The sequence below is a fragment of the Aulostomus chinensis genome, chromosome 1 (genome assembly GCF_037954235.1).
Source record: "Aulostomus chinensis isolate RoL2024-O1b breed Wild chromosome 1, RoL_Achi_v1.0, whole genome shotgun sequence".
Taxonomy (NCBI): domain Eukaryota; kingdom Metazoa; phylum Chordata; class Actinopteri; order Syngnathiformes; family Aulostomidae; genus Aulostomus; species Aulostomus chinensis.
The window spans coordinates 8,218,991-8,233,602 of record NC_141320.1 but is presented as its reverse complement, the minus strand read 5'-3'; the positions used below and the strand labels follow the sequence as shown (position 1 = coordinate 8,233,602).

Here is a 14,612-nt window from a genome sequence, read left to right as displayed (position 1 = left end):
AACGCTGCTTGCAGCTTTAATTAGGGCCTGAGCCAGTCCCTGGCGAAGACCCTATTATGTTTCGAAGTCACACTCGCCACTTCAAAAGTTAATTTGACCCCCTAAACATGCATGAAAACTCACCAAATTTGGTAAGCACATCGGGTGCGGCGAAAAATTCGATAATTAAAAAAAAAAGAGGCGCTCTACTTAATAGCGCCACCTACATACACAAAAAACCACGCCACAGACTGTAGGAATGTCCTACAGACATGGGACAAACACCATTGAACTCGTCTCATCAAGACGGATAAATCATGCACTCACACCCCTGACCTAACTGTAACAGGATGTCCACAATTTGGACACAAATGTCTAATTTTGGACAATTTTGCACCCCGAACAAAATCTATCTCCTCCTAAACCGTAAATGCCAGGGCTTCCAAACTTTCACACATTACTCTCCCAACTGTGCTGATTAAAAGTTGTTCAAGGTTAATATACTACGCGCTCGGTTTGGATTTTATGAGCCGTCAAAGTGGGGGAGACACTTTTCGCCTTACAATGGAAGTCTATGGGGAGAGCGTGTCCTCTCAGGGTACATACTCTCAAACAAATGCTTCTCACATCTACACCATACATTCCACAGCTTTTAAAAACACACCACTGTATTCCTGACAAAAATCCCTACAAAAATATGGTATTTTGTGTGACTTTTGACCAACGTATGCCGACTTATTCACCTTTTACACACTACATTTCTCTGAATCCTCCACTCTCTCCACTCCAGCACAGATCAAAGACAGTGCAGCGGGGGAGGGGTTCTTAAAGGGCCAGCTGGCAGCTCTGCTCTCAGCTCTGACAGAGATGGCAGAGAGCGAGCAGAGAAGGGAGGGGCTCTTAAAGGGCCGGCTCTCAGCTCTGCAGTCACACTGTGCAGCGCACTGAGGCTCGTATCTCCTAAACTACAAGGCCTAGGGATTTGCCGATTACACCGTTGGATTCGGGCCGGTGTCAAGGACGCGGCCGTAGGCCGCGCGGGGGCTCAGGCCCTAACAACGCTGCTTGCAGCTTTAATCTTCTTCTTCTTATTCTTTCCGGTTCCGCCGCCAAAAAACCCCTTAATTACACCCCCTGAACATGCATGAAATTCGCTGAATTTTGGCACGCACGTCCGGTCTGGCAAAAAATTTTATATTTTAAAAAAATATTTCACCAAAACTCAATAGCGCCACCTAGGGAGCCAAAAAACTAAAAAAAAAATTGGGAGCGCTATAACTGCTTGCACGAATGTCCCACAGACATGGGACCAACACCGTTGGAATCGTCTCATTAAGACGAAAAATTCATACACTCTGACCTCTCACCTATCTACAACACAATGTCCACAAATTGGACAAAACTGTCAAAAAAAGGAATTTTTTACTCCCCGAACAAAATCTATCTCCTCCTAAACCGTAAATGGCATCGCTTCCAAACTTTCACACATTACTCTCCCAACACTGCTCTTCAAAAATCTTTAAAGGCTAATATACTACGCGTTCGGTTTGGATTTTATAAGCCGTCAAAGTCGGGGAGACACGTTTCACGCTTACAATGGAAGTCAATGGGGAGGCCGTGTCCTCTCATGGTACATACTCTCAAACAAATGCTTCTCACGTCTAAACTAAAACTCTCACAGCTTCACAAAACATACCAGTCGATTCCTCAGAAAAATCTCTACAAAAATATGGTATTATATCCCACTTTCAAGCAACATATGCGGAGTTATTTGCTTTTCACACACTAAAAATGTACACTTTTCGGCTGCTCTCCACTCAGGCACAGATGGCAGAGATTTGTTTACTGTAGTCATGGAAACCACAATTGGAGGGTCTCTGCCCTCATGTACATACTCTCAAACAAACACTTGTAGCTTCTAAACTAAAACACTCACACCTTCAGAAAACACACCATTGAATTCCTGACAAAAAACTCTACGAACTGATGTCTTTACATTACACTTTTGACCAACATATGCAGAGTTATGACTGTGTTTGTCAGTTAAACTGTCAAATCCTCCTCTGCTCTCCACTCTGACACAGATGGCAGAGAGCGAGCAGAGAAGGGAGGGGCTCTTAAAGGGCCGGCTCTCAGCTCTGCACTCACACTGTGCAGCGCACTGAGGCTCGTATCTCCTAAACTACAAGGCCTAGGGATTTGCCGATTACACCGTTGGATTCGGGCCAGCGATCCGGCCGCGGTTAGGCGGGGGCTCAGGCCCTAACAACGCTGCTTGCAGCTTTAATTAGGGCCTGAGCCAGAAGGTACTTCTGGGCGAAGACCCTATTATGTTTCGAAGTCAGAGAGACACGAAGTCAGCGCTAAAAGCAGTAAAAACACACACTTAGGAACATCACAGGCCTCTAAAAACATCACAGGGGGGTCCGGGGGGGGACGGGGGGTGAGGTCTCCCATTGAAAACAATGGTGGCAAAATTATATCTGAAATTGCTCCGTTTTATTATTAGGGCCTGAGCCAGAAGGTACTTCTGGGCGAAGACCCTATTATGTTTCGAAGTCAGAGAGACACGAAGTCAGCGCTAAAAGCAGTAAAAAAACACACTTAGGAGCATCACAGGCCTCTAAAAACATCACAGGGGGGTCCGGGGGGGGACAGGGGGGTGAGGTCCCCCATTGAAACCAATGGTGGCAAAAATTTTATCTGAAATTGTAACGTTTTAATATTATTAGGGCCTGAGCCAGAAGGTACTTCTGGGCGAAGACCCTATTATGTTTCGAAGTCAGAGAGACACGAAGTCAGCGCTAAAAGCAGTAAAAACACACACTTAGGAGGATCACAGGCCTCTAAAAACATCACAGGGGGGTCCGGGGGGGGAGAGGGGGGTGAGGTCTCCCATTGAAACCTATGGTGGCAAAAATTATATCTGAAATTGCTGCGTTTTTTGGGGTATTATTCTTTCTTTCTTCTCCCGCCACTTTGACGCTTAATTTGACCCCCTGAACATGCATGAAATTCGCTGAATTTTTGCACACACGTCCGGTCCGGCGAAAAATTTTATATTTAAAAAAAAAATTTTGCAAAAACTCAATAGCGCCACCTAGGGAGGCAAAAAACTCGCAAAAAATTTGGAGCGCTATAACTTCTTGTACGAAGGTCCGACAAACACGGGACCAACACCGTTGCACTCGTCTCATCAAGACGAAAATTTCATACGCTCTGACCTCTGACCTATCTACAACACAATGTCCACAAATTGGACAAAACTGTCAAAATGAAGACTTTTGCTCCTCCCCGAACAAAATCTATCTCCTCCTAAACCGTAAATGGCATCGCTTCCAGACTTTCACACATTACTCTCCCAACACTGCTCTTCAAAAATCTTTAAAGGCTAATATACTACGCGCTCGGTTCCCATTTTATAAGCCCTCAAAGTCGGGGAGACACGTTTTACGTTACAATGGAAGTCAATGGGGTGGCCGTGTCCTCTCATGGTACATACTCTCAAACAAATGCTTCTCACGTCTACACTGAAACTCTCACAGCTTCACAAAACACACTACTGGATTCCTCAGAAAAATCTCTACAAAATTGTGGAATTATATTCCACTTCCAAGCAACATATGCAGAGTTATTTGACTTTCACACACTGAAAATGTTGATTTTTCAGCTGCTCTCCACTCTAGCACAGATGGCAGAGATTTGTTTACTGTAGTCATGGAAACCACAATTGGAGCTTCTCTGCCCTCATGTACATACTCTCAAACAAACACTTGTAGCTTCTAAACTAAAACACTCACACCTTCAGAAAACACACCATTGAATTCCTGAGAAAAAACTCGACGCACTGATGTCTTTACATTCCACTTTTGACCCACATATGCTGAGTTATGATTGTGTTTCACAGTAAAACTGCCAAATCCTCCTCTGCTCTCCACTCTGACACAGATGGCAGAGAGCGAGCAGAGAAGGGAGGGGCTCTTAAAGGGCCAGCTCTCAGCTCTGCAGTCACGCTGTGCAGCGCACTGAGGCTCGTATCTCCTAAACTACAAGGCCTAGGGATTTGCCGATTACACCGTTGGATTGGGGCCGGCGATCCGGCCGCGGTTAGGCGGGGGCTCAGGCCCTAACAACGCTGCTTGCAGCTTTAATTAGGGCCTGAGCCAGAAGGTACTTCTGGCGAAGACCCTATTATGTTTGCTCGGCAGAGCAACACATTAGCAGCACTAAAAACACTAAAAACCCACACTAAACAGTGTCCCAGGCCCCCCCAACACCCATGAGGCAACTGGGCCAGACGGCCCGGAGCCAGTTTTCACATACACACCCATTCAAAACCTGGTATTATACTGTTCTTGCTCTCAATGAGTGCGCGCTATATGCGCATAATGCGCATAACGCGCATAATCTAATTTGACCCCCTGAACATGCATGAAATTCGCTGAATTTCGGCACAATCGTTCGGTATGTCTCAACATTCACTAATCAAAAACAAAAACGCCACAAAAGTCTCTAGCGCCACCTAGGGAGCCACACAAAAAAAAGATAATTTTTTTTAATTTCGCGCGCTATAACTCCTCACACAAAACTCCCACAGACATGGGACCAACACCGTTGGACTCGTCTCATCAAGACGAACAATTCTTACACTCTGACCCCTCACCTATCTCCAACAGAATGTCCACAAATTGGACAAAACTGTCAAAATCAGGACTTTTTTTACTCCCCGAACAAAATCTATCTCCTCCTAAACCGTAAATGCCAGGGCTTCCAAACTTTCACACATTACTCTCCCAACTGTGCTCTTCAAAAATCTTTAAAGGCTAATATACTACGCGCTCGGTTTGGATTTTATAAGCCCTCAAAGTGGGGGAGACACGTTTCACGCTTACAATGGAAGTCAATGGGGAGGCCGTGTCCTCTCATGGTACATACTCTCGAACAAATGCTTCTCACGTCTATACCATACATCGCACAGCTTTTAAAAACATATCACTGTATTCCTGACAAAAATCCCTACAAAAATATGGTATTTTGTGTTACTTTCCACCAACGTAGGCCGAGTTATTCAGCTTTTACACACTACATTTCTCTTAATCCTCCACTCTCTCCACTCTAGCACAGATCAAAGAAAGTGCAGCGGGGGAGGGGTTCTTAATGGGCCAGCTGGCAGCTCTGCTCTCAGCTCTGCTCTCAGCTCTGACAGAGATGGCAGAGATTTGTTTACTGTAGTCATGGAAACCACAATTGGCACTTCTCTGCCCTCATGTACATACTCTCAAACAAACACTTGTCGCTTCTAAATTAAAACACTCACACCTTCAGAAAACACACCATTGAATTCCTGAGAAAAAACTCTACGAACTGATGTCTTTACATTACACTTTTGACCAACATATGCAGAGTTATGACTGTGTTTGTCAGTAAAACTGCCAAATCCTCCTCTGCTCTCCACTCTGACAGAGATGGCAGAGAGCGAGCAGAGAAGGGAGGGGCTCTTAAAGGGCCGGCTCTCAGCTCTGCACTCACACTGTGCAGCGCACTGAGGCTCGTATCTCCTAAACTACAAGGCCTAGGGATTTGCCGATTACACCGTTGGATTGGGGCCGGTGTCAAGGACGCGGCCGTAGGCCGCGTGGGGGCTCAGGCCCTAACAACGCTGCTTGCAGCTTTAATTAGGGCCTGAGCCAGTCCCTGGCGAAGACCCTATTATGTTTCGAAGTCACACTCGCCACTTCAAAAGTTAATTTGACCCCCTAAACATGCTTGAAAACTCACCAAATTTGGTAAGCACATCGGGTGCGGCGAAAAATTAGATAATTAAAAAAAAAAGAGGCGCTCTACTCAATAGCGCCACCTACATACACAAAAAACCACGCCACAGACTGTAGGAATGTCCTAGAGACATGGGACCAACACCATTGAACTCGTCTCATCAAGACGGATAAATCATACACTCACACCCTTGACCTAACTGTAACAGGATGTCCACAATTTGGACACGAATGTCTAATTTTGGACAATTTTGCACCCCGAACAAAATCTATCTCCTCCTAAACCGTAAATGCCAGGGCTTCCAAACTTTCACACATTACTCTCCCAACTGTGCTGATTAAAAGTTGTTCAAGGTTAATATACTACGCGCTCGGTTTGGATTTTATGAGCCGTCAAAGTGGGGGAGACACTTTTCGCCTTACAATGGAAGTCTATGGGGAGAGCGTGTCCTCTCAGGGTACATACTCTCAAACAAATGCTTCTCACATCTACACCATACATTCCACAGCTTTTAAAAACACACCACTGTATTCCTCACAAAAATCCCTACAAAAATATGGTATTTTGTGTGACTTTTGACCAACGTATGCCGAGTTATTCACCTTTTACACACTACATTTCTCTGAATCCTCCACTCTCTCCACTCCAGCACAGATCAGAGACAGTGCAGCGGGGGAGGGGTTCTTAAAGGGCCAGCTGGCAGCTCTGCTCTCAGCTCTGCTCTCAGCTCTGACAGAGATGGCAGAGAGCGAGCAGAGAAGGGAGGGGCTCTTAAAGGGCCGGCTCTCAGCTCTGCTCTCACACTGTGCAGCACACTTAGCCCAGGGGTTAACCCTACTGTTCTCATGGAAACCTCCACTCTGCACCTCTCCACTCTCACACAGGTAACAGAGAGTAGTGGGACAGGTGCAGCTACAGCAACAGCTGTCACCTGTGATAGGATAGGGAGAGACTACCTCTTCATAAATTACATGCTCTCAAACACAAAGTACACAAGTCACAAATACACATCACACTGCTTTGGAAATACATCCATCTATCACTCACAAATTCTCCTACTACATGAGGGTATTACACATCGATTTCTATCAAGACATGTCTTGATGACTTCTGACCATTTCTCTAACTAACTACACATCATCCTCTCCTCTCCACTCAGCCACTCATGAACCACAGTGCCAGACGGGAGGCACTTTGAACATCTCTCACTCTGAAGCCACAGTTTGCCATATACATCTCCTCCAAAAAGAAAAAAAAATTCAGTTCAGCTCATAACACTTCATGTTACAATCCCTTTGACTGATCAACACTTGCTATGGATTGTGTGTGTGTGTGTGTGGGATAAAGGGTACAAAGTCTCATTCTAATCCAAAAATCATGATAATGCAAAATATCTCTCGAATAACAACAATCAAGGACGTTACACCTTTGCACGTTTCATTTTCTGCCCATGTAATAATACTTTATTTGTCCTCTGCACACATCCCTCCTACATTCTATATAGACAGCTAAATCCTAAATCCTCCTCTGCTCTCCACTCTGACACAGACGGCAGAGAGAGAGCAGAGAAGGGAGGGGCTCTCAAACCCTAGCAACAAGGCTCTGTGAAGTCTCAGCTCTCTCCTCAATGGTCAGATCTGACAGCTCTCTACCAATCAGTTGCTGTGCTACAATGCACTTCATGACGTGTCATCATGCCACTTCTCTGCCAATCAGTTGCTGTGCCTCAGAGCACTCGGTGACGTCTCCTCATACTAGCTCATAAAACCCGACTGCTGCATCGCCATTTTCTCCTGCTCGTCTGACCGGAGGTGAGTGCTGCCGTCTCTGTTGCATGATTTCTTGTTACTTACGGTCCTGTTTCAAATACTCATTTTTGCTTCATTCTGTTACGCGACACCGTATTTCCCCTGCTACCAGGTACTCCCTAAACGCTGCTACATCCGCACCTCAGCCATTCCGCCTCACCTTGACGAACTTGTTAGGTCCTCGGGTCTATTTCGCCTCTTCTACACCGCTAGCTTCACACCTCTGCCGACTTACCTTGCCACCACGAAGTCGCTAGCTTTGAACGTCTGCCGTTTAAACTCACCACCACAAGGCCGCTACCTCTTGGAGTCCGCCATTTCGCCTAAACGCGACTACGCCGCTATCGCTGCCATTTCGCGTCGCTGACACGAGGCCGCTGTCTCCGCCATTTCGCGTCACCGAGACGAGGCCGCTAGCTCCGCCATTTCACCTCTCCAGACGAGGCCGCTAGCTCCGCCATTTCACCTCTCGAGACAGGCCGCTAGCTCCGCCATTTCGCGTCTCCACAGGAGGCCGCTAGCTCCGCCATTTCGCGTCTCCACAGGAGGCCGCTAGCTCCGCCATTTCGCGTCTCCACAGGAGGCCGCTAGCTCCGCCATTTCGCGTCTCGAGACGAGGCCGCTAGCTCCGCCATTTCACCTCGCCTCCGCCATTTCCATGTCATGTGGCTGCACGAAATAAGCGCCATTTCGCCTCACCGCCAGGAACTGCTACCTAGTCCCTTTTACTAAATCATTTCACATGACGAACAGCTTCATATGTTTCTGTATCCATTTAACCATTTTTTATTATTTTATTAAATCATACTTTAGATGTTTTTGAGTTGTTTAATGATTTTCTCTCAATACTGTATAACAGTGAAGCATATTATACATAGTTATATCGTTTCACACTGTCAATCACTACAAATAATTATTACACACGTTCATTAATGCCATCATTTCACATGAATAATAGCTTTATTTAGATTGTTTATAGGTGTGGTTGTATGTTTATAGGTGTGTGTTTATCTGTGTATCTTCTATGTCTATATGTGTGTATATAAAACAATACCTTGTAACACCGTCATGTCTACCTTACAGATTACCTGCTTGTGACTTGCTGGTCTGCTACATCTCGTATATCAACAACTACTCTTCCAGACTACTCTCATCTGCAAACTCAACACATACTTACATACTCACTTCATTTATTCAAACGCATAACTTTTGCATACTTTTACAACTCTTCATTGGTTCTCTCTCACACACACACACACACACACACACTACTTTTACACATCGCCCATCTCCTACTGCCAAGGTAAGTTGCACTTCTTTTTAATTACCTCACTTAAGAAGTGAACATCTTTCCTGTTTGTGAGTACAAATACCATAATATAGTCTCATGCTTTCATTGTGAACCATCAATCAATATACATTCTCTTTTATAGATGCCCCGTGCGAAGGCCCACCAGCGTGCCCAGGCGACCAAGCGGAGGATGGCGGAGAGGCAGCCTTGGATCCCTGGGCCACCTATCCCCGAGTTTGTTGCTCGTATGTATTACCTATTCTTTACATACCTTGCCGTTCTCACTTAAACACTTGCCACAAAAAAACATGTCAGCCACGGCCTCACATTCTTTACATCTCATCCAAACAGGGCGCGGTACCGGACACCGCCATCGCGTGCGGAGATGGCAAACTTCACTCTACACCAACCACTCCGTGAAGTTAGTCACTCCTGCACAGTCCCCCGGCCAGAAGGTACCAATCTTTCTCATTCTACATCATTGCATGCATGTCATGCTTGCTGTCTGTGCTAAACATGTGCTTCTGTGACAGATGGTGTTCGTCCTTGGAGACTCCCACCTGCGCGCCATCGTCGACGGGTTCGTAAGTATGCCGCAGGGTTCTCTCACTTTTGGATTCTTATCCGTTCCAGGTGGAGCCGCCTCTGACCTCAGGACCGAGGTCATGCATGCTGCCCTCCCCTGGACCCCGGACTTGGTGTGCGTGGGGGCCCCCAGCAACAACCTCACAGCCAGCAGGACTGTTGGTGAGGCGGCGTTGGACTTCCGTGCTCTCCTGACCACAGTCAGCAGCCTCTGGCCGACGGTGAGCTTCTGTTTGTCATATACTGTTACTATTATGTCTTCCCTCCTACACAGTCACACTTGATACTTATGTCATTATTTACAGTCATACATGACATTTGTTTCATTTCACCCTTCAAGGTGTTAGTGATGGATTTCCCTCCACGCTTAACCATCGATCCGGCCTTGCAGGACCTGCTACGTCAGGAATACCGCCGTGTCACAGCGCGCATGGGTATGTCACTCTTCACGTCTCCTTTTTACATCACATTCATACTTTGACGTTCTATTATTTCATGCACATTACACAGTACCATAAATATTTATGCCGTCCACATCTTCCAGGTATCCCATACGTGTCTATGGCGGAGCACCTCCCAGTCCATCGGTTGGAGCTGTGGTGCCACGACGGTGTAAGTACAGCATTATTTTGTTGTTTAGATATGTGGCACGCTTTACCTTCCCTCTCTCCATGCCACGTGACCCTACCCCATTAAAGTCTACTTTATTTTCATGTCTTTCAGGTTCACCTCAGCGACTCCGATGGCATGCCGGTTGTGGTGGATCTGCTGTGGAACGCCGCGGTCCGTCAGCTCGCCCCCCCTCCACCACAGCCCACCGTGTCACCCCGCACATCGCCACGTGTGAAGGTGTCTCCCAGGGTGATCGTGACGGGACACGTTCCTGTGCCTCGTTGTCGTGACCCCCGGGAGTGGACCCTCGTTGGACGGGCATGCGCGGTAATGTATTTCACTATTATATTATCCAAATGCACATTTCTTAACATTTTTTCTCACGAACAACATCTAACATATCCTTCCCCTCTTTGCTTTCTGTTTGAAAGACTGGTACACCTCCGGCCCGACGGTCTGCCATCCCGTCCAACCCGGTGTGGTTCAGCAGTGACATGCTGGATGCCATGGAGAAGGTTTCACCTTCTTCTGGCTCCGGCTGCACTGCTGTTCCACCAGCTGGCCAGGTAACTATACCACCCATTACATGTACTGTTTCAAGCCTACATACATATCAGATGTTCTGAAAAAAATTCTCTCCTTCCTTAAGCCTTCCCCTGGGTACGGGAAGCGCCAGCGCCATCGTGTTGCCTCAAAGCCCAAAGGAGGAAAGCGACAGGTTGGTATTTGGATCTTTTCTTCCAATAACTGCAATATAACTTATACCTGCATTTTGACTCTAAACTAAATCCACTTATTTTGTACTGACTCTCCTTTGCTTTATTTAGGTGCTGGCAACACCACCTGCCCATCTGACCGTGTTCGCCTCCAAGCCCCGTCCAGCAGCGCAGCAGGTGGGCCTTGATTTAATTACATACACTTTACTTCTTGTGGCTCATTCAAATCACCAACATTTCCTCTCCTACTTCATTTACATTTAACATCGTCTTTTCATCTTCTATCAGGTGGAGGCGGCAGCCAAGGCGTGCGTGGAGGAGTCTGCGGTGCCACTGACTGCTGCCGTGGTGCCAGAGGGTCAGAGGAGGGAGGTTGCCGCAGCTTGCCCGGCCTTGCTGACGGAATCGACTGTCCAGGAGCCGACCCAGATGACACACACGCCCAGCAAAGCTAAGTCTGATCTTTTCACTTTTCCTGATGTTAAAGCAGCTCTGGTAGATTCCAACAGCAATGATGTGGCAGTGGTGGCTCCTAATAGTAGAGGGATTAAGGTAGTTAAAGTTCTGAGGGGCTCATTTCACCAGGGACATGAGCAGTTTAAGTATGGAGGACTGCAGTGTATGGCTATTGCTTTGGTCAGCATAGCCAAACACACTTACAGCACTGTCTTCTCCTGGAAAAGAGGTGATCTGGATCAGGTCTTAATTGAAGGTGATGAGTTATACACCTTCCTGCGTGACAGTGGCTCTTTTACACATCCCTCAAATCTGCTATCTGTTCCTGATCTACCACAGCAGTTGGAAGTTGATGGACAGATGTGCAGTTTCCATTTTGGGGATGTACTGTTGGGTGAAGTAGGTGTGACTGAAGGGGACCTGGTGGACTTTGGTGTCTTTATCAGTCTGCGTGATGGACTGGCCAGAATCTTCAGTGAGTACAGCACATGTCTTATGACACTCTGTGGGAACACCACTTCCATCATCCATCAGGATGGACAGTTTGCTGTTGTCGACAGTCACTCACGTAATTATAGTGGCTTGTCACATTGCCGTGGTACCAGTGTGGTTCTGCATTTTGCATGTCTTGATGACCTGCATCACTACATCTGCTGTTTGGCTGAGAGTCTCAGTTCAAACCAGAAACTTTTCGAACTCTGTGGTGTTGTTGTGTGTTCAGATGTAAATGCAGTTCCATCTGGAGAGAGCTGTATGATTGAGTCCAGTAAAGCTAGACAGTCGACTATTATTAAGAAAGTACATGATGACTGCAACATATCCGACGGTGTTGTTACTGTACCTACAAGTGTGGCCATGTCTAACATTGCTGAACAGACTCCATCTTGTAATGTCAGTGCTGCGTTACACAAAGAACCACATGGTACTCATGGCACAAAGCGTTCAATTTCTCCTGGCACCCATGTGTCAAAGAAATTAAAGACGCTTGAAGACTGTATGCTAAGCACAGATGTAGAAATTAGCGCTGTCACTAATGACACGCTGCTGTTTTGTCCTCTTGGTGTGCGCAAGTGTCAGGTTTTATGTCAGAAGTTAAACATTGACTTTGACAAGTTCAATCCTCCACTCTCCACAGAAGTTGGATTGATCGGTCCTCCATGTAAGAATGAGAGGATCGTTGCTGATGGGAACTGCTTCTTCAGAGCCATCTCTCAGGCAGTGAGTGGCTCTCAGAAGCACCATCGCAAGATTAGATCAGCTGTTTGTAAAGAGCTGGAGAGAAATGCTCAGAAATATGTCTCTTTTCTGAGAAGACAGTATTCGTCTGTGTCACAGTACCTCCAGCAGTCCAGGATGAAATATGTTAATACTTGGGCCACAGAGGTGGAAATACAGGTCACAGCAGATTTGTTAGGAGTTAGTGTTTGTACTTTTCTGGATAAACGTTGGATTAAGTATAGAAGTGCAGGTGACCTTTTCTCTCCACAATGCATCTATGTGGAGAACATCCTGGACAGGCATTTTGAGAATGTGGTCTGTGTGTCTAAGCCTGGACAACAGACATGTTATGGTTGTTGTAAACTTGTGGATGTGCCAACTTACACCTTGAGGACAAAGTTGCAAGTTCCTACTGACTGTGACACGGAACATGTAGGATGTCATTTCCCTTTCGTTGTTTCTGACAAAGGTCTTGATACTGATCAGTTTCTGCAAGTGAATACTGAGTCCAAAGTTACTGTCGACGCTGGGAGGTCTAAATATTTGAAACTCAAAAAAAAAAACAGGGACAAATTGAATAAATTGACGGGGGAGAAACATCTTTTGACTTACAAAAACATGTATTGGCAAAATGCTCTCTACAGAGAGAGGAAAAAACTACAAAAGCTCAATAAATATCACACGCATTTAGCATATAAACAGAGTGTTAAAGTAAAGAGTAGACTCAATTACCAACAGAATCCCCAGCATAGAGAAAAGGTTAAGACTAGAAGTAAAGCTCTAAGTATAGTCAAATATCAACAAAACATCCAGCACAGACTCAGTGTGATAGCCAAGAGTATAGAAAAATATAGAGACAATCTCCACCATAGACAAAATTTAAAATCCAGAAGCGCTGTTAAATATAGACATAACACCAAACATAGACAGAATGTTAAAGCCAGAAGTGCTGTCAAATATCAAGATGACATCAAGCATAGGCAGAGCGTTAAAGCCAGAAGTCTTGTCAAATATAGAGATGACATCAAGCATAGGCAGAGCGTTAAAGCCAGAAGTCTTGTCAAATATAGAGATGACATCAAGCATAGGCAGAGCGTTAAAGCCAGAAGTCTTGTCAAATATAGAGATGACATCAAGCATAGGCAGAGCGTTAAAGCCAGAAGTCTTGTCAAATATAGACACGACATCAAGCATCAACAAAAAATTATATCCAAACAGAAGACAGTTATAACAAAAAAGTATCATGGCAGTTCCGAATTTAAGAAAAAAGTTATTGCCACTGTTAAATTACATAGGACAAAAAGAGCTGAAAAGTATCAAGACTTCAACTTTGTCATGGAACAATTCTTGGATAAGGTTAGAGACGGCCCTGAGTTCATCTGTTGTGTCTGTCATCGGTTGTTGTTCAGAACTCAGGTGCTGGGTTGTAGTTATGAAATGTACGCTGGAAGTTCTGCTAGAGTTGCCGTTGCTAACCGATGCATTAGTGACACGTATTTGCATAGGTGTGGTAGTGATTGTGTAGTGCCTTGTGGGTTGGCAGCTTGTAGAGGGGAACTTTGGATCTGCCATACGTGTCACAGTAAGATTTCCAAAGGGCAGATTCCAGCTGAGTGTTGGGTCAACAACCTGACACCGGATCCCATTCCGCCGGAACTGGGATGCTTGAATAGCTTGGAGCAACACTTGATTGCGCTGCATATTCCGTTCATGAAATTGTTAGCATTGCCCAAAGGGGGGCAGAACGGAGTACATGGGCCGGTAACATGCGTTCCGGCTAATGTTGTGCAGACAACCAATGTGTTGCCTAGGACTAGCGTGGAAGGGTCCATGATGCAGGTCAAACTTAAACGCAAGTTGACCTACAAAGGCCATTATCGATATCAGACAGTACACGAGTAAGACAGGCGCTGCACTTTTTGAAAAGGAATAATCCTTTCTACAAGGACATTGACTTCAATGAGGATTGGGTCAATGACTTTTGTCGCCAGGACGATGGCGAGACTGAGGAGGTTCAGTCTGACGGTGAGGACGGAGCTGTCGTAGATGGGGCAGAGTCTTGTGAGCAGAAGCAGGTCGTTTCAGAGGGTGCGGTGACAGCTCCGTCAGGTGGTCAAGACGACGTGATAGATGATTCAACAGAAATAATTCAAGATGAACTGTTGCATGACA

General features: G+C 45.9%; 1 protein-coding gene across 1 annotated transcript; it reads left to right on the top strand.

The window, feature by feature from the left end:
• Positions 1 to 7,474: 7,474 nt before the first annotated feature.
• On the top strand, positions 7,475 to 14,342 carry LOC147270229 (uncharacterized). The gene is made up of 11 exons (XM_086216259.1): positions 7,475 to 7,565; positions 8,646 to 9,098; positions 9,205 to 9,308; positions 9,387 to 9,659; positions 9,779 to 9,872; positions 9,983 to 10,050; positions 10,162 to 10,377; positions 10,482 to 10,616; positions 10,700 to 10,768; positions 10,878 to 10,943; positions 11,055 to 14,342. Exons 2-11 carry the CDS (start codon positions 8,996 to 8,998, stop codon positions 14,340 to 14,342), a joined length of 4,416 nt encoding a protein of 1,471 aa, XP_086072385.1. The 5' UTR covers positions 7,475 to 7,565; positions 8,646 to 8,995.
• The last annotated feature ends 270 nt before the right edge of the window (positions 14,343 to 14,612 follow it).